At 33.7% G+C, this 20,182-nt stretch overlaps 1 protein-coding gene across 4 annotated transcripts; it reads left to right on the top strand.

Moving 5' to 3' along the window:
* Nucleotides 1–17,203: 17,203 nt before the first annotated feature.
* Nucleotides 17,204–19,745, top strand: LOC149555545 (NAD(P)H:quinone oxidoreductase-like). 4 transcript variants are annotated; one of them, XM_089829639.1, is made up of 3 exons: nt 17,204–17,403; nt 18,863–18,989; nt 19,086–19,745. In XM_089829639.1, exons 1-3 carry the CDS (start codon nt 17,329–17,331, stop codon nt 19,127–19,129), a joined length of 246 nt encoding a protein of 81 aa, XP_089685765.1. In that variant the 5' UTR covers nt 17,204–17,328; the 3' UTR covers nt 19,130–19,745. The 4 variants fall into 4 exon arrangements, with proteins under 4 accessions (XP_089685765.1, XP_089685766.1, XP_089685769.1 ...); XM_089829640.1 differs by lacking the exon at nt 18,863–18,989 and having other exon boundaries at nt 17,247–17,403; nt 19,086–19,545; XM_089829643.1 differs by lacking the exon at nt 18,863–18,989 and having other exon boundaries at nt 17,349–18,357.
* The last annotated feature ends 437 nt before the right edge of the window (nt 19,746–20,182 follow it).

Below are 20,182 nucleotides of genomic sequence, written 5' to 3'. Positions count from 1 at the left end.
CCCCAGTTTTACTTTCTATCTGGAAGGTTTCTGGGTCACCAAATCTTGTATGTTAAAGTGTTGTGTATGCTTTCATGTTTTTAGTTTCTCATGCATGCAACTAGATTAGAATTCATATAAAGGATTAATTGCTAATAGAGATAAAGTTTTATTGGTTATTGATTCACCCCTCCCCTCTCAGTAGCTTAGCTTGTTATAATATTTTCAACAATTAATATCAGAGCTCTATGGTTCTCAGAGAAAATTTTAATAGCTTGATAAAAGATCAAAGGAAATGGAGGTATTCATACTTGACAAGGTTATTGACAATGAGAAGCTAGATTTGGAATTGGCTATTGGGCAACTCAAGAAAGAAAAATAGAAACTCTCTCAATCCCTAAAAAGAAGAAAAGATCTTGCAATTCAGATGAATGATTCACTCTATATTGAAGAAAGAATTGAAAGCATCCATTCAAGCAATTCAGATGAAGTTGATGAAGCAATCAAAGAACTATTGGAAAACAATAGTACTCTTCAAGAAGAAGTAAGAAAACTAAGAAGAGAGCAAGAAATTTAGTCAATAAGATTGTGTGAAGTCATGGAAGAGAAAAATAGGATAAGAGAAGAGACAAAAGGAAAGAAAAATGAAATTTAGCACCTATCCCTTTAGCAAGAAAACTTCATTGATCAGCTCACCAATGCAAATGAATAAATCTTGAATCTAAGATCAGAAAATGAAAGACTATAGGATGATCTAAATAGTGAAAGGCAAACCAATGAAAGGATGATGAAATCTCAAGCAGACATGAATCAGTTGAATGATCAAAGCCATTATAGAAAAAAAGGAAAAGCAAGAATTGGATATACAAAAGAAGGTGAATCATCTAAGCAAGGAGCTCAAAAGAATAAACCTACTTGCAGTCACTAGGGTAAGATAGGTCATACTTCAAACAAATGTTGGAGCAATGGGAAAGAAAAATTCAATGGAAAATGCTACAATTGTAATCAACATGGTCATAGAGCCAATGAATGCAAAGAGAAACCAAAATTTGAAGGCAAATGTCACAAATGTAAGAAGCATGGGCACAAGTCATCAGAATGCAAAACTAAGGTAATGAGTTCAACAGAACAAATTGCAAAAGCTATATTTGGTTGGGACTATAACACTTGGTGTAGATTTCATTACTATGAAGAATTTGGACACATTGGAATGAAATGTGAAAAACATCACTTGAGGAAAAGAGATACTACCAGAAGATGTTTCATTTGTAGAAACTTGGTCATCTTGCCAAGAACTGTATGAATAGTGGAAGAATTGAAGATGAAAAGAAGGAAAAAGTTGATAACATCAGAAAACAAATGAGACAACAATGGGTTCCAAAGTCTACTGAGAATGAAAGTCCAAGAAATTATGATCAAGTCACTCAAGAATTGGGTGACTCCATCATTTCCACTTGATTTCTCAAGGAGAACTAGAACTAGGCTACTAAAGAAGACATCTAAATCAGTTCCAATTAATAGGACAAAAGATCCATACCAGCATTAAAGATGCAAAGGGATCGTCGAGTAAGAAGTAGCAGTTAATACCGAGTTATCTTCCTTAACGAGTGAGGTCGAGTTACAGACTCTACAGAGCGAGGTTAGGAGTAACTAAGTATTATGTGGTTACTAAGTCATGAAAGACTCCACTGATTAATCAATGCAAGTGAGTGAATGACAGTATGTCAATTTGATCTAACATTTGTACCAGGTATTTATGGTGAAATTTTGATAAAAGGAATCAAATCAAAGTCATTTCTCACCGTGTATTTTTTAGAACTATTTGCACAGAGCGATCTTCAAGAACATTCAAGTGATTTGAGCAAATTGTTACCAAAGTTTTTAGATTCTCTCAAACCCTACCAAGTGAAGATGGCAGCTACCAGCAGCAAAGTGAAATGAGGTTCAGACATGTTAGTTCATGGTGTAGAATGGAAGGCATCGGATTTCAAGCTCACTCCTACAATTGCAGAAACCCTAGATCTAAGTGGAGCGCAGTCACAAATCCCTTCAAAGGTACTGTTGATTAACAACATCCGTTCTCATTTCAAAAGTGCTATACAAGATATAGGAACATTGGAGATGGATGAATGTTTAAAGGAGTTATGCGTTGATGGTATACTGAAACCTGAGCATCAACATCTCAAGGCTAAAGGTTTAACTCATATTCCTCACATGCCACAAAATTTCCAAGTGAAATAGACAAGATACATCCTCAGTCATGTGCATAACAGTCAGTTGTGGTTGGAGCAATCGATTTTGATCACAAAGAATATGATCCATAGGATCACCGGTCTCCCCATGTTATCAAAAGCCAAAACAACTAAAACCCTAAGTCGGGTTGAATTGGAAAAGAAAACTTTAGCTGTATGGGATGGAAGGGGAATGAAGATTAGTAGTATGATAGAAATGGAACTAAAGTTTGGAATTCACATCATAGCACATAAAATCTACAGTTCAAGCAGGTTGAACAATGTGTCTTGTGAAGCTTTAGACTTGGCTTACAAGGTAGTCAAGAATAACCTTTCTCTTGACCTTGTCGAGCTATTGTTGAATCAATTCAACAAAAACACGAAGAGCATCAAGACATCAAAGAACAATCCATGAAAGTTTGGCTCACTATTGACATGTTTATTTTTCTATGTTTAGAAATTCTTTCCATCAAAAGGTACTATTGTTTGGAGGAAAGCTATGCTAGTACTCTATCAGATTAAGGAATACATTGCTGAGATGGGAGAAAATTATATAAGTATCATGGATAATTATTTTGATACATTCAAGGAGAAAATAAACAATAGATTCTAAATTCCCAGGAAACTAGTTGAGGACTATAAAGATGATGTTTATTTTATGGTAGATAGTGACAAGGTATACATTCAGGTAGTTAGGCCTAGAATTGCATGGGTGAAACCTCTAGGATATGAGGTCAATATTGATGAAACAAAAGATATAATCAAGGCATTGATAAATGAGCCAATGGATCCCAATGTATCTTACTTTGGCACATATGATGAGGCTAAGGCTAGGATAGAACTGGAGATTAAGCTCGCTCAGGTGGTTAACAAAGGCAAGAAGAGGATTGCCAAGTTGAAAACAAGTTCCACTCTTTTGTTGACCGAGGGAAAAGGTGAAGATGAAGAAGCAGAGGATGAAGAAGAGTCAGAAGAAGAGAAGCCACTAAAGAAAAAGGGCAAGGTAATCATTACCAAACCTGCTACTGTGTTCACCGGGAGATCATCAAGAAAGAAAGCTAATACAAAAGGATGAGACATAATTTTCAAAAGGTCTCCACCCAAATTTGAAGAGAAATTGAAAGATACAGAATCAGGTTCTGGCATAGAAAACTTCAAGACATTGAAATATGAGACTAGAATACTTGATGAGCAGAAGAAAATAAAAGATATGTTGATATCTAATATGGGTAAGTGGAAATACTTACCTGATCAGCTTACTCAGACGATTCCTAATGCTTTGATGGAAAAGATTCAGCCAAGATGGGAACACACAATGCAAAATATAAAGGATATTCATGAGCAAACTCTGAGGAAAATTATGCTAAATCTGAGTGACAAGGAGGTAAAAGAATCTTTGAAGAAAAATGAAGAAAAGTTGACTTTGAGATTCAAGACTTGTCTCATTCTTTTGAAAGAAATTGAGCATGTTGTGCAGAACGCCACAAAAACATGGAAGAACATTTATGTTTTTCACAAGGTGAGTGATTTTTTTGTAATTGTAAGTGATAAGGATGATGATGATGATCAGGAGGAGAAAGATGAAGAGAAAATTGATGAAGAAGTGACTCATTTTGATACTGTTGATCATGAAGAGGAATAAGAGCAAGAGGCTACCGAGGAAGATACACTAGATGTTGAAACCGACCCAGTTAAGATTGCTTCAATGATTATAGCCTCACTTCCTCATTCTCCAAGAAAAATATTGATAACATCAAGCACGAAGATAGCCTCAACAGGATTGATTGTGACAAACACTGCAAGCACAAGCATCTAATCAATCTTTGCACCAATCTAGCTCAACACATCATTGACCAAAGTGCCAAGCACTTCATCTATAGAGCTACAAGTTCTACCCTCTACATCAATTTTGGCTACAATAGGTATTCCTACCACCAGCATTTCAATGAGCACAATATCCATTTTTGCAGTGAATCCCACTATTTCAACGTTTGGTATTCCATCAGTAAGTGTAGTTTCCACTTTTTCAGCAAGTTCCACTATATCTACAATTGTTTCCATTCCTAGTATGCAAGCAATAAGTGCAAGGATAGTTGAGACCAAGCCTCAATCAAGAAAAAAAATTTTGAGTAAAGGAAAAGAAAAGGAGGAAGAGATAGATTTTGATGAGGAGATTGTCATTCCCAAATGGGACATCTCAAATCTTACTCCAAATCAGATGCAAACCTTTGGTGAACTTCTTCAAAAGAAAGCTAAGCAGCAAAGGCTAAGAGAAGAAAGAAATAAGAAGTTCAAGATCATTGAGGATGCAAAGAATATTCTACCAGAAGCTATAGGCATAGAGGTTGATACTTCTCAACTAATTTTGTATCAGTTGGCAGAGACAATCCAGAAATACAATGAAGATTTGGAAAGAGGACAAATTGATGCAGAGAGCTAAGAAGAAGTTTGAGAATAAGGTTTTAGAACTTATTGCTCAACAAATTTCCATTCACCAAGTAGAATTATCTACTATTTTAAGCTCTCTAGAGCCCTCTTGCACTAATGTATCATTACTTTTTGGTAAGTTATGTGATACATCAGTTTTCACAAAAGAAATAAAGGAAAAATTGTCTTAAATTGATGAAGATCTGAAGGTAAGTGCATAGTAGTTGCAACTTGACCCAAATTATAGCTCTGCTCATTTCAACAGGATCAAATTTCTGACAGATAAGTAGGCAGAATTTCTCAGAGAAGAAGCAAGAATTAGATCTACTTTGGTAGATATCCAGAATATGATTCGTCCTAACATCGATGCACTGCAGAAGCATATTGCATATTCAAAAACCCTCATCCATGACAATAATTTCTCTATTCCAGACCACATGATTGAATTGTCAGCAGAAGTGCAGGTGGCATTGCACACATGTAGGGTCTTGCAAGAGAATTGGGACAAGACTTTGGCACTCATACTGAAGGTACATTTAGACTTCTTGTCTCAATTCAGCATTACTATGTAAATATAAGCATAAATCTTTGGCATTAATGTCAAAAAGGGGGAGAAGATTGGAGAAGATTGGAGAAACTATAGGAGAAGTTATAAAGAAAAAAAAAGGGGGAGAAGATGTGAAAAGATTGGGTAAGATGTGAAAATTGTAGAAAAATGTATATTGTATGCATAGTATACTGTATATTATGTATGGGTGAGCATTACCATGTACAGAAATGTATCCTTTACAAAACCAATTTTGAAAACTCTCAAAAATAGTATACTCTACCGAGTTGGAGATATAAGGTGATGGATAATTCAGTTTTGATTGATTAGTGTTTTTGTCACTAATGCCAAAGGAGGAGATTGTTGACATTCCAATCATGTTTGTTATTAGTGACATACACTTATTTAGATTATAAGTTCATACCAAGCATATTGTATAGTTAACAGTGTTAAGCAAGCATTTCAATTGTTATCGAGCTCTACAGTTGTTATCGATTCCTTTGGATAGATTTTAGTTTGCACCGAGTAGTTACTACAAAGTTGATGATCAACAGTGTAAACTGAGCATCTTAGTGTATGTCGAGTTTACCAGTGCAAACCGAGTTGTGCAGTGGTTACCGAGTTTGTAGTTAATGTGATGCGAGTCCAATGTTAACTAAGTTACTCAGTGTTAACCAAGTGACTCAGTTTATACTAAGCTCACAGAGAATCCAATGTTGATCGAGCTATGCAGTGAGAATCGAGTGATTCAGTTTATATGCCAAGTTTCACAGTATTTTCTGAGTCACTAGTGTAGACCAAGTTCCAGACTACTTGGAAGTGATCAGTATGGACCGAGCCTCTACGTCTATCGATTGCATGACAATGCTAAGCATTGATAGTGGATGCCGAGTATCAGAACCTCATCGAGTCAGTCTTCAAAACCCAAGTTCCTACACTTTGGCCAACTTTGTAATATTTGTGTAAACTTGTATTGTGGTCAACTTTGTAATTGTGTATTTGGATCGATATATATGTAATGTATTATATCACATCCAAATAATGAGATAGAAGTAATGTAATAATCAGAGAAGAGTAGAAGAGAAAATTACAAAGGCTACAGTAGTATAAGGAGTAGCAAAGATTCATCTATCACAGAAGGTGATTTGTACACTCAGGGGAATCTCATTCAACAAACCAAGTTGCAGATTAGAGATTAGCTACTGTTTCATCCTAATAGGTGGATTAGTCAAATCCTTTAACAAGGTAGACCTAACAGTCTTGTATAAATCTCTTTACTGAGTGCATACTTCATTGTATGTTGGTAAATCCTTTTGCAAGGTGGACCTAGCAGTCCTTATTGCTCCTAATAGGGAAGATCATCAAAAGTGATCATTGTAAGCCTTAATAGGACAACTTTATACTGCAATACTAAAGCTTGTGGGTATTATCCCCACCCTAGTTTTACTTTTTATTTGGAAGGTTTCTGGGTCACCAAATCTTGTGTGTTAAAGTGTTGTGTATGCTTTCATGTTTTCAGTTTCTCATACATGCAACTAGATCATAATTCATATAAAGGATTAATTGCTAATAGAGATAAATTTTTATTGGTTATTGATTCACCCCTCCCCTCTTAGTAACTTATCTTGTCATAATATTTCCAACAATTTATCCATAAGTCTAATAGTTTTTTCTAGTTTTGAGTTTAAAATTCAGTTAGGGGTCGTCCATTTTCTAAGTGCATTAAGGATGGTCTGCGAATCTCCTTCGATTATAATCTTCTTAATTTTTAAGTTTATACTCTGTTTTAATCCTTCATATACTACTTCTAATTATGCCATATTATTTGAGACTATTCCCAATAGCTTGGCTCATTTCATGAGCCAATTTTTGGTTTCCTCCCTTATTACACACCCTATTCCTACTACTCCAGGATTACCTCTAGAGGCTCCATCAAAATTAAGTTTCTTTCATTCTTTTGGTGGGGGTTCCCATTTGCATTCTTTCCTGGCTTTACTATTCTTGTTTTTATAGATGAGGGGTGGATTAATTAGATATTTCCAGTTCTTTTTTATTTCTACATCTCATTCTGAGAAGGACCCTTCTTCTTTTGAAGTTTTTCTGAGGTTGCAATTAATAACTTCTGTTATACTTGCTTTAATCTTGTTAAGGAGAGATGTTAAATTAAGTTCTTCATTATTGAAGATTCGTCTATTTCTTTCCTTCCATAATTCCATGCTAGAATTGCTGGAGTAATGTTCCAAAGTTTTTTGTATACTTTATTATTTTATTTTTTTGGCCATCCTATTAGGTGATCTTGCCATGTTCTCGGAAGTGGGCCAGACCAGTTCAATTTGTTTTTAAGCCATTCCCAACACTTCTTAGCATATTTGCATTGGTATAAGAGATGCTCTACTATTTCTAAGTTTGTTTTCATAGGATGCATCTCGAAGAACCTTCAAATCCCATTCTCCTGATTCTATCTGCTGTTAGGATTTAGTTTTGAGATGCTACCCATAGAAAAATTCTAGCTTTGGGTAAACCTGTCGGGTCCCAACACAAATTTACAGGAACTTTTATTGCTTCCCATCTTTGTGAGTTTATTATTTGATTATATCCCTCCTTTACTTTGTAATTTTCATCTTTAGCTACTACCTAAATCAACTTTTCCTCCCTATTGTGATAGTTGATTGGTCACTCTCTAAGAATAGCTTCTAATGTCTCTTGGTCAGTTGGGTTGAGACCTCCATTTTCCAAGGATTTCCATTTCCATGGGGCTTCTTCATTAGAGGGATCATGTTGGATATAGTCTTCTACCTTGGTTCCCCATGTTGATATTAATAAGATTTTTGTATCGTTAGAGATATTAGATTGATCAAGCGGGGAGTGCCCATTCGAAGAGTCTTCCTAGAATAGGGCTTTGTCTCCTCTCCCTATATCCTAGATTGCATATTTTGTGGTCAGGGGGTGACATTTTAGCATAAAATTCCATGTTGTTGATGCTTTAGGGGAGTTCCTTGTCCTTAATAATGATGTGTTGTCTGATGCATTCAGATATTTGTTATACAAAATTCTAGCCCATTTGTTGTCTCTTTCTTGGTACATTATCCAAATTTATATAGTGCCTAGTGCTTCATTTTGCCAATCTAGATTTTTTATTCCTAGCCCTCCTGCTTCCTTAGCTCTACAATTTTTTTACCATCTTATTAAAGCTGCCTTCTTCTTGTCCTCTATGCCTTTCCAAAAGAAATCTCTCAGTGTCGATTCTATTTTCTGATTAATATTCTTTGGTAATTGTGAGCAAGTTAGTTGATAGATGGATATTGTTGATAGAACTGCTTTAATTTTTGTAGCTTTCCCAGCTTTGGTTAACTATTTTCCTTTCCATGCTTATGTATGATTACCTATCCTTTCCAATGTTTGCTCCCACCCTTGGTTCTTTTTGACCCCATTATCCAGGTATATTCCTAAATATTTACAGGGGAAAGTACCTTTCTTGAATCCTATCTCATTGTAGATATAATCTTCTCTTTCTAATGGTGTATTTAGGAAAAAGATTTCTGATTTTTTTGCATTAAATTTTTTCCCTGATGCTTTTGTATAGTTGTTCAGAATTGTCTTAATGAACATTGTTTGTTTCTTTTTTAGTGTTGTTGTGTGGTATTAGTCACATTCTTTATGACCTTAATTCCTTTAATTTTCTTTTCAATCTGTGCTATCTTGATAGTTCTCCCAAAGGTTTCAGCCATGATAATGAAAAGGAAGGGGAAGATAGGGTCACCTTGTCAGACCCCCCTAGATATACTAAAGAAACCTTTAGGGGTTCCATTGATAAGGAGTGAAATTTTAGGGGTAGATATACACTGAAAAATGATGTTAATCCATCGATGAGAAAATCCAAATGCTTCTAAAGTTTTACATAGGAATCTCTAGTCCACTTTATCGTATGCTTTTTGAATATCTAGTTTTAGTAGCATACCCGCTTCTTTATTTTTTGTTGTTGAATGGATTGTTTCTTGTATGATTGAGATGCTGTCTAGAATCAATCTCCTATGAACAAACCCTATATGTTCTTCTGATATTAACTTAGGGAGATATTCTTTTAATCAGTTTGCTAATGCTTTAGAAATTTTTTTATAGATGGTATTACAAAGAGCAATAAGCCTGAAGTCACCTAGTTCTTCAGCCTTACTTTTCTTTGGAATTAGAGTTAGGAATGTATGATTGATTTTCGCAAGTAGTTTCCCTCCATTTCTGGATGCTTCTATTGCTTTTCAAAAATCTACTCCTATAATTTCCCAACATTTTTGGAAGAAAAAGGGCTGAAATCCATTTGGTCCTGGTGATTTATCCCGATTCATAATTATTCAGGATATCTTTAAAGTAATCTACAAATATTCTTGCAATTTCTATTGGTTTTCCTTGTGTATCTTTTATTTTTGATATATTATTAGTAGCTCAGTGTTGTAATGCACTAGTATGAAAGTAATTTGTGTTGCGATCTCCTTCTGCCAACCATTTCTCCCTAGATTTTTGTTTCCAAAACACCTCTTCTTTGGCTAAAATTTCTTCTTGTTTTAATAGGTATTCTTTTTCTTGTAAATATGTTTCATTATTCATTCTCTTTCTAATGACTTCTTTATTTACTTTTACTAAATTTTCTTCTATATCCAACTTATCTTTAAATATGTTATTGAATTGTGTTTTATTCCATTTTAGAATATTTTCCTTTACCATTTTTAATTTGGATACAAAACAAAACATTTTTTATCCCTGAACTTATCCTTCTTGCCACCAATTTTTAATGTTGTGCATAAAGTTTTTATTAAGGAACCACATTTTTTCGCATTTAAATGGATTTCTAGTCAGTTTAGATGGTTCCTTGATATCTGTTTTTACAAGAAAGTGATCCGAGTTCTCCAACGGTAAAATTTCTGCTTGGATTTCTCTATTCAAGTTGCTTATGTCTCCTTTATAAAATAATCTGTCTAGCCTTTCTGCTATGTAGCTGAAATCTTTTTGTCTATTATTTCATGTATATATTCCATTTTTAGTTGGTATATCTATGCATGAATTATTTTTTGCCCATTCTCTGAAATCCTCTGTTGCTCTTGGGATTGTCTGTATCCCTCCATATTTTTCCTCCCTTTTTAATATTGCATGAAAGTCTCCTCCAATTATGAAGTTATTATCCTAATGATTAATTAAAAATGAGTTGATCTCATTCCATACTGCTAACTTGTCTATTGTTTGGGTAGGCCCATAAACATTTATTACTATGATCTGGAGGTTATTTTTAATACTTGCAACCCTACATCCCATCCAATTAGGATTAGTAGCTATTATTTCTAGATCAATTTTTCAAAAATTTCATAATATTCCCAGTCTACCTGAAGCTCCATTCGATTCTTTAAATTCATATTTCTAGATGCCTGACTTCTATCCTAACTTAGTTACTTCTTCTTTATTTAATTTTGTTTCTTGAATTAATAAGATTTATGCTTCAAACAATGTGAGGTTATGCTTCAACAAGTGTTTCTTACTAGGGGCATTTAGACCCCTAGCATTCCATGTTGTTATTCTCATTGTTCCTTGGGAAGGTTCTTCCCCTTCCCACTTTGTAATATTTCACTAATCTTAATTTGTTCCTTTGCTTGTCCCGCTACCTCCCTAAGCTCTTTTAGTGATTTTCGTCCTCTTTTAAGTTTTTTTTTTCCCACATTCAGTGTTTTCAGACCTTCTTGATTAATGGATATTCCTAGATTTTCAAATTTTGACTGGTTTTTGACCTTTGCAGATATTTCTGACTCTTCTTCTTGTTCACCTTCTAATAAAATCTCTCTAATCATTTGGTTGTTTAAAGGATTTTCTTCTTCTTCTATAATCTTCCCTTCCCCCTCATTTTTGCTATTTTCTTCTCATTCTTCTCTTAGGATATTTTCCCCTATGATTCCAAACTCTTCCCAAGCTGCAATATCTCCTAGCTGATTTTCTTGATCTTCTCTAGTTTTGCTTGATTGACTTTTACTCTATTCTCCTTCTCTAATTAAAGTTTCTATTTCCATTGGTATCAACACATCTGAAGATGTCTTGTCCTCTGTCCTAATTTCCTCATCCTTTTCCAGATCGAACATATGCATCCCACTGATGGGTGTCTGCTAGAACTTATAACTTTTTTTCTTTAACTTTTTTCTGATAGTAACATTACTCCATTGGGTTGATTCTGCTACCAGTATGCAAGGGCTCTGCATTTCTTTTTCAATTGTTGCTTCTTCCTTTTCTATAGGGCTCTGTTCTTGATTAATAATTTTTTCAGTTCTCATTATTTTGTTTTTGTTTATTATTGTCTCTCTATTGTTGTCCACTATCCTCTGATCCGTATCTATTTCCTCTTCTTTTTCTTTTGTCTCTACATTGCTTTCTCGTTCTGTATTATTTTATGGTTCTATCCCCATTACTGATTTGCCTTTATGTTCTATGTAATTACTATCTGCTATAATAAATTGATCTTCAAGATCATTTTGCAACAACAACACCTCATTAGAGAGCATATTCATCTTTTTCATATTGAGCTCTATTTCTTCTAGAGTTTCCTTATCTTGTTTGCACTCTTTACAATTTCAATATTTCTCCATTATAAGTTGGTAATCCATATTTTTCTTTTTTTTTTATCTCTGGCTCTTCTATTTTTCTTATGTTTTCCCTTTGATCTTTTTGCTCTACCTCTTTTTCCTTCAGTGCTTGACTATTTGTATTCTCTTTGTCCTCTAATTTTCTTTTTTCTTTATTTTTTCCTACCTTCTTCCCCCTTTTCCTAGTATTTCTTAATGCTTCTTTTAGATTATTCTTTATGTTTTCCTTTTAAAAGTTTGTTCCAATTATTTCATTGATTTCTCCTTCATAATTATTGAAAGTTCATTTGTATATTGATCTATTCATTATGATTTTCTTCATTATAGGTTCACTCTGTTCTGTTTTCATTGAGACTAAGAATCTTATCTTACTTGATATATAAGGGTTTACTTCGAAACCTATAAGATCTCCTAGGGCTTGCCCTATTCTTTTTATAATATTAATCTCATTTACTTTTGGAGGAATATTTGCACATTCCATCCATTTTATTATCTATATCTTTTGATTACTATTTTTATTAAAATTAGGTTGCTATGCTATAAATTTAGTTGGGTGCCTTTTGTAATAGCAATTTGAAATTTCTACCAGTTCGTTCGTAATTTTTTGATCTTTACATTGCAAATACCAAAAATGATTTCCAAAATGGGTTATGTTACTTACCTTTGCTCCACAGATCTTTGTTAGGTTCTTTTCCAAGTTAGCTCTGTATCTTGTCAGGTTATTCCAGATCGCATAAGTTTCGAGATCAGAGCATTCCTACCATTTTACTTCACTATATTTGTTCCTAATATTTATTATTTCACTATTTTCAACATTGTTATTATCTTTAGGAGAGTTAACCAGTTTAATCCATTTATTAACTACAAGTTGCTTCTTCTTATGCAGGGGGATATATATCGATGGCTTGGGTGTCATAACCTTCATTTTAGTTGCTCTATCTATAGGATTTTTTGGTAGGGGCAGATCAGGTTTCTATTTTTTCATTAGGGCATTTAACTAGTGTGAATGATATTTAGAGTTTACTATTGGTATATTATTTTCTTTTGAAACCTTTGTGGGTCGAGATGACAAACCTAGGCTTGGAATATTAATGATTGAAGTAGAATTTTTTTGTTTACCTCTGTCATTGATGCATTTGGTTTGTTTGAAGAAGGCTTCTTGTTTCTTCAATCGCTGATCAGATGCATCTTTGATGGTGCTTGGTTTTGAGATTGACTATTCTTCATTATGCCTCCTATTTTTCTAATTTTTGACTTGATTCCATCCATCTTCATCATCGTTCTTCTGGTTATTGATGATGATTGTACTCTAATTTGTATGGAGACGAACTAGGGTTTCAAAATTATTAAACTTTGCATTTGTTTTACTAATTCTTCGTTCTTTCGGGTTTGTGGCTAAAACTTCAAAATGGTTTTGGACTGGAAGAAAGCTCTTCCCTTCTCTGTGATGATCATTCAAAGCCTATTTAGGGTGATTCCAAAGTCTAGAATTATTCACGGGGGCATGTGACTGATTTTTCCTTTTATTGTCAAGTCTTGTTGGGTGCCTTTCTTTTTTGTGAATTTTGTCATTTTCGCTAGGCATAGCTTTTTAAAAGAAAAGAAAAGCCCTTTATTGTAAGAATAATTATATTATAATATAAAATTATTTTAGTTCTATATATATCAAATTAAATTTTTTAGTAAATATAATAATACATATCAAAATAAATTTTAAAAATAAGATTTAGTTAAATGATAGAAAATTTTAATAATAGTATAAATTTTAAATAATAGAAACTTATTAATGTTTGATAGTAACAAATTTACCATACAACAACGCCTAAACACTAAAAACACTGACAAGAGGGCACATAGATGGCAGACAACAGAGTTTTCAATGTTTAATGGCCATGGCATGGACATCCAACCATGTTAAAAAATTGGCTGGATAATTGTTGCCTCGATTTGTATGACATGGAGTGGGATGTGCAATCAAATTGGTGTGACATGAAATACCATACTTTGACTTGGAAATGGAAATCATTGGGAAAACAATGATTCATTAAACACATCAAAAGCATCAAATGACATGAGGGGTGAAAAGTTATGTTGGAAAGATAGACCATTGATTAAAGGGAATTTAAAAGGCATGGACCCCATATTTAAGTAAGAGTCTACAAGATTGACACCATGGTAATCAAAGACAATCCATAGCATGGGCTATGTGAGGCATTAAGGTCTCCATCTAACTACCATGACTAGAATCGATCATGGATGATCTCCATGTGTGAAATATTCTATTGATTGTGCAACATAAGGGCATACATTTAGTAATCCCAAAGGTAAGTATAATGTATTATTGATTTATATGCGAATGGAAATAGTATGAATATATGAATATTAAGCTGATATTATAATAATATTATATATAAGAGTAGATTATTATTCAAGAATAATAATTGGATGAATGTTTATAATTCAATATTATATGTTCATTAAATGAATTTATAGAAATAATGGATCAAGTTCTATAGTACCAATGTAGGAACCACACTTGTCTCTATATGAATGCTTGCATGTCACTATAAAGGTTGAGGTCGTCTCTATAAGAATGGCTAGATGGAATCAAAATTAAATTCATAAAATGAAGAGTTATAATTATTTATGTTGTTAGTCATGGGCATGAGTTAAAATACTAAACATCATAACTAATGTTAATATTTTTATTTGTATTATAAGATATATGTGCCTTGATCTTTTCTCTGAGAATGTTCTTGCAGGACATGAAGATTGAGATTTAGAGGGAGACGAATATTTCATTAAAGTCAACCTTTAAAGGGAGGGAGATAGAGGATATGCTCAACTCAACCCTCGGTGATCTCGGTCATATTAATTCTGAAGGAGTAGACTATGCTGAGATGCTTTCTCTATTAATTAGAAAATTATCACAGTTAAAGGGACTATGATTCATGGGATGAAGTTCCATGCGAACCAAGGAGCATAAAATTTTATTAGAGGCAACTTTGGACAAGGAGAGGGAGCAGATAAATGATATGTGTTAGATTCAGAGGGAATTTTAACAGCTTATTGGAAATAACCTTAACAAGGAGGTCAAAAGGTTAGTGTTTCTTTGTGAAGAAGAAGTTCCTAGTATAATCCCTCATAATGCATTCTTCTCTATGAGACATAAGTTTGAGGTGAAAACGTTATTCTCTTATATGGTTTGTGGCAAATGTCATGGCAATACCACATTATAGTATCTGTTTTGACTTCATGTAAACTTTTGGTGTCATGCATGTGTGACTGCATGATTTAATGGGCCTACCCCCTGGTTCCATTATGAGAGAGTGACAACTTCTAAATGATCATCACTTATATTTGGAGTTGTTGTAAGATGACGATCTTACATTAACTTGTATTATGAGATCAAATAAATTTAGTAAATGGTGAATGTCTTGCATCTAAATATTCTAAATGACCAATACTCTTGATATCAGATGTGATATCAAAACCACATTGAGTACTTGGTGAATATCATTTGATTGATGTTCAGATAGGCCAATACTCGTGTTATCTAATATGATATCAAAAGTGTATTTGGTGAATTATGTCATGTGTTAACATTCAGATAGGCCAATACCCATGTGATATCATATAATGGAAGTCTTCTGATCAAAGATTTCTTTGTTGTGTAACTTCCTAATATTACCAATGGTGTAATATCTTGTGTTTATCCTTCCTAGCTAAGAGGGAGTGTTGATGTGTGGCATCTTTAGTGGGCTAAACTCCATGTTATACATTTTGAGTAAGTGTTGTACTTAAATAATGAGAATATGCATCTTGTGAGACTTACAACTGAGTGCTTAGATGTCATTAAATTGACTATCTTTGAGTTGCTTGTATAGATGCATATTGGGTATGAGGTAAGTATGCATTTTGTGAGACTAACAACTAAGAGCTTATATATCATCAAATTGATTATTTTTGGGTTGTTTGTATAAATGCATACTAGCTATTTTAATAACCAAGAGCTTAGATATCATCTCATTGATCATCTTTGGGTTATTTAAAATATTGATTTTCCTTTAATTTTGATTATCAAAATGTATTTATCCTTCTTGATTAAGAGGAAGTGTTAAAGGTTTAGTCAATTTAGATGTCTTTATCCTTTATATATATATGATTAATATTAATTATCTGATTATCGAATAGACATGTCCCATGAAGGGATATGTCTATTCATGTCCTATGCTCAATATAAATGTGAAGGATGTTGCATTTGAAAACCACATACCAAACATTATGGCAGTGTTAATACCTTTGCATAAATCCATAATTTTACAACTTGTGAGAGATAACATGATAATTTTTGGTAATTTTCATTAGAGTTATTTATTAATGTTGTAAGATTGGCACTTTCTTTTTGCACCTGAGAGCAAGATATCCAATATAGAATTAACAATTCTTTTGTGAATATGTATTGCATCCAAAATATTTACACCTAGTAATTTAGAAAGTGTGGCTATTAGAGGAGAAAGATCGTGCCAACATTTAAAAAAAAAATTGTTTGAATCTTGATTTTCAAGTTGATAGCATGAATACTAAGCATGTAGCTTCCAATTCTCAACATTTGTTAACAATACAAAATCTCTATAGAAAATTATATAATCATTTGATTTATTATTGTCCTCGTATTGACTCATTTTTCAAGGTTCAAATATATATAAAGTGGTAACTATGCATGTATATGCCCTTTGCTCTAACTATGTCATCATATACATAGAATTTTTCTTTTACCAACATTTGAATGAAAACAAATATTTTCACCTTCAACACTTTGCCTAGTAGAATAGGATTATTCTTCATTACTTTTCTTAACCCTTGGCTTCTAATTATTTTAAATTAAACTTATAGTATATAAATGATGCTAGTGGAATAAAACTAGCGAGATTTGTTTTCATATGCCTACCTTCAAGGAAAGTTATTTTTTGCAACTTGTTTTATCCTTGATTTATGGATAAACTTGCACTTGCTTGGTTTGTAAGCTAAATTGAGAAATATTTCTTTTTTTTTCAATTTTATTATATTTTTCCTCCATTTTTCTTTGAGGAAGTCTATAATTCTATTCACATGTAAATCAATAAGAAAGATGTTATTGTTCTTATTCTTGTTCTAATTTTTCCTCTTTTACTCTATGTTTGTTCTTTCTTTCTAGGGAAATTATTGGATCCACTAAGTTTTTTTTAGCTCTAATTAATCTAACCAATTAGAATTTAATATTTTTTTGGGACCATGATTCCTTATAAAGTCTAATTTTTTTCCATATTAATTTAAATAAAAAAACATTTATCTCAAATTTGATTAGATGAAACTGAAAAACGCAATGAATAAATTAAATTTTGTTTTCAAAAAATCATTTACTTATCCTAATGTCATTTATTGCATCCACCATTGCCAGTGAGTTCATTCATTGCATACTCAATGCTTTAAGTACATAGTTTCATAAATTGCAAGAGGCATCTCTTCCATTCTGCATCGTTCATGATTTCGCATGTGCAAGCTTTTTTCGCTGGGGTTTTTCTATAATCTTCTGGTCAAGGGTTCAATTCAAGGGAAGCTTTTTCAGGTGAGTTGTTGGGCATTTTTTTTCCATACGGCCGCATCAGGATTTGAGATCTGAAAATTGTTAGGCAAGCTGAGGTTTGCTTAGTTCGTGGTGCGGCTCTAGATTTCCAAATTTACCGCCGCTTATCTTTCTCTGAGACTCTTTCTGTATTTTTTGTTTTTGATTTTTTACCGGCATTGTTCTTCATGTTCTCCACTATGCGTGTGCCTTGATTCTAAAATAATCGCACCCTTCTATTATATATGCTGCGTCTGTATTGTTCTTATCGATGATAGAATTTTTCTCATACGTAGCTTTTTCAATATAACGTGGCTGCTTCTAATCGCTGCTCTGAGTACTGTTTGAGTGTAGTGTAATCCTTGCAATCATATCTTCCTTTCATCGTGCTTCATGTGCCGACTCAGATCCTTGTTGTCGCTGACCTGGATATTATAATCATCACTGCCTTTAATCAATCTGACCATTGTGTGACTTTACCGCTCGTAAAAATCTATGCGACAAAGGCGCTAGACTTTAAAGAGACGGCTCTGGAATAGCCCTGCACATTTCTTCCTCGGCCTTTATTTATTTATATACCTGTTAATGGTCGGCTTAGGTATATATACAATGTTTATATGGTGATTTTGGGGAATACTGTGACGTGTGCAATGATTTTCTCTTTTTTGAGCTGGAGAAAATTGTTGGATTGAATTGAATATATTGGGGGAAAATTGTGGAGCTAGGAAACGTGATTTAGTGTTCTGGTTCTGGTGATCGAGTTAGGGTTTCAGTATTTGGTCAAAATGATGCTCTCCGTGCAAAACAACATTAGGCAGCCGCAGCCGCAGGCCCAGGGCTCGAATCCTAGCGGCTATGGTAGAGAGCATTTTAAAATAGAGAAGGGAGAACATTTTTTGCAGAAGCCAGATTTGACTGTGATGAATCAGTCATCGCAGAGCGTTGAATCTCGCGAAGGTACTGGGGATTTATTTATTTATTTTGAATCCTTAATATAAAAGGTTCTGCGTACAAATTCCATCCCATTTATTTCATTTGATGGAGAAGGGATAGTTTTCGAATATTGATCATTAAGCTTTTATTTTCATTTAGGATATTTTATTTATTTGCTTATTTCTTTTTAATCAAAATCGATGCTCTTTTGTTCTTTTCGTATCAAAATCGGTCTCTTTCCCCTATTTTTATATCAAAATCGGTGTTTTCCCCGCTTTGTGATGTTGAGCAATTTATTGATGCTGATATGGCTGTCTGGGAATTTAGGATTGTAAGATCGTTCTAAGGCATGTTTGCCCTTCTATTGGTAAAGCAGGTCTCTAAGAGCTTGATCTGTATGCATAGTTTAGCTTAGGGTTTAGAATTTCAGTTTTTAACCGACAAACTTTAGGTGTTTTTCACATCCATGGACGGGCTAGAACAGTTTCTCTGGTTGTTGAATGTTGATAATTCTGATTGTGCAACGCAGCATTCTAATAATGGGAATGGCCAGAATTATCTCACTTATCCTCCAGCAGTGGAGTCCTTTATTAAGAAGGTTAAGGCAGTAGCCTGTATCATATTTTCTTGCCCAGAATACAACTATTCCATCACTGGTAATAAAAAGACATTTGCTGGAAAGAGATTTATGATCAGTAATAGATTCATTCATTTCTTTTGTATAAATATGAATGATTGTGTGTTCAATACAGGTGTATTGAAGGATGCTCTGGATTGGGCGTGTATTAATGCATAGAAAAGCAAAGCAAGTGCTAAAATGGCAGTGGGAGGATCAGATGCTAGGGGTTGCAGGGGTACTTATCATCTCAGACAAATTGGGGTGAAGCTGAATTTGAAGATAATTAACAAAGAGTTGTTTGCTCTTCACAATGCTAGTTCTCAAGAAGTGATATTTGACGAAAAGACTGCAGATTTAATCGATTATCAGGGAAGCAAAAATCATCCAGCTGCCAAAATAAACAGTCAGGTGAAGACCATTCTTACTGCTCTGCTACAGTAGGCAGAGAAATTTCCAATAGATCATAGCAGTGACTAAGACGGTGTTTGAGTAGGTCGTTGCTTTAATAAAGATATAAATCATCCATTGATCTGGATATTAATTGTGAACATGTTGATCTGAAAATTCAGAAATATATGTGAATTTTGGTATAATGACAACTGTACATGTGATATCGAATCCTGAGTGCATAATTTCTCTGTCACTTTGCCTGGAGAGTTCTTTTACGACTAAAACTCTGTGTTAAAAAATATTTTAGTGGCCTTTGTCAGTATTTAAGAGAAGCTTGAATACTTATGCTATCATGTAAACAAGGTAGGATGTAATGTGAAATTCCTTGGGTACCTTTGCACCATTGGCATCCTCGAAGTTCTTAGTTTTTGCGGTCACTGAGTTCTTTGGTTGAAAGAACTACATCTTCATTAACTAAATTATAAGCAATGCTGTTTTTCACCTACACAATACTTATATACAGTTTATAGAATTGATATTTTGTTTTCTTCAATAGTTACCTTTTCAAATGCTTTGGTGTCTTCTTCAATATGATTCGCAAATTGCAGTTGTCATGCATGCCATTTCCCTTTCTTAACTACCATTATACAATTTTGCTAACAAACACCAAGGGCAGGCACTACGGTGCAAGCGCCCTTTGTTCCTAGTGGGTTTTCTCTCTTTCCTCTTTTCCTTCTTTACACTTTTGTCTCCTTAGCTATTATTTTATGAGAATGATGTCAGCCTTATCCAAATAACTAATTTAATAACTAGATTATTAAATGTAAACCTTTTCCCAAC

Source organism: Cupressus sempervirens, chromosome 5 (assembly GCF_028749045.1).
Source record: "Cupressus sempervirens isolate cs-2001-9-10 chromosome 5, ASM2874904v1, whole genome shotgun sequence".
Classification (NCBI taxonomy): domain Eukaryota; kingdom Viridiplantae; phylum Streptophyta; class Pinopsida; order Cupressales; family Cupressaceae; genus Cupressus; species Cupressus sempervirens.
Note: the sequence above shows the minus strand (reverse complement) of the source record. Positions and strands in the feature narration are given on the sequence as shown.

Coding starts and splice junctions, on each gene's coding strand:
- LOC149555545 (XM_089829639.1), top strand. CDS start 17,329: ATGTGCAAGCTTTTTTCGCTGGGGTTTTTCTATAATCTTCTGGTCAAG. Junction 17,404..18,862: donor TTCAAGGGAAGCTTTTTCAG/GTGAGTTGTTGG, acceptor TGTGCAACGCAG/CATTCTAATAATGGGAATGG. Junction 18,990..19,085: donor ATACAACTATTCCATCACTG/GTAATAAAAAGA, acceptor TGTTCAATACAG/GTGTATTGAAGGATGCTCTG.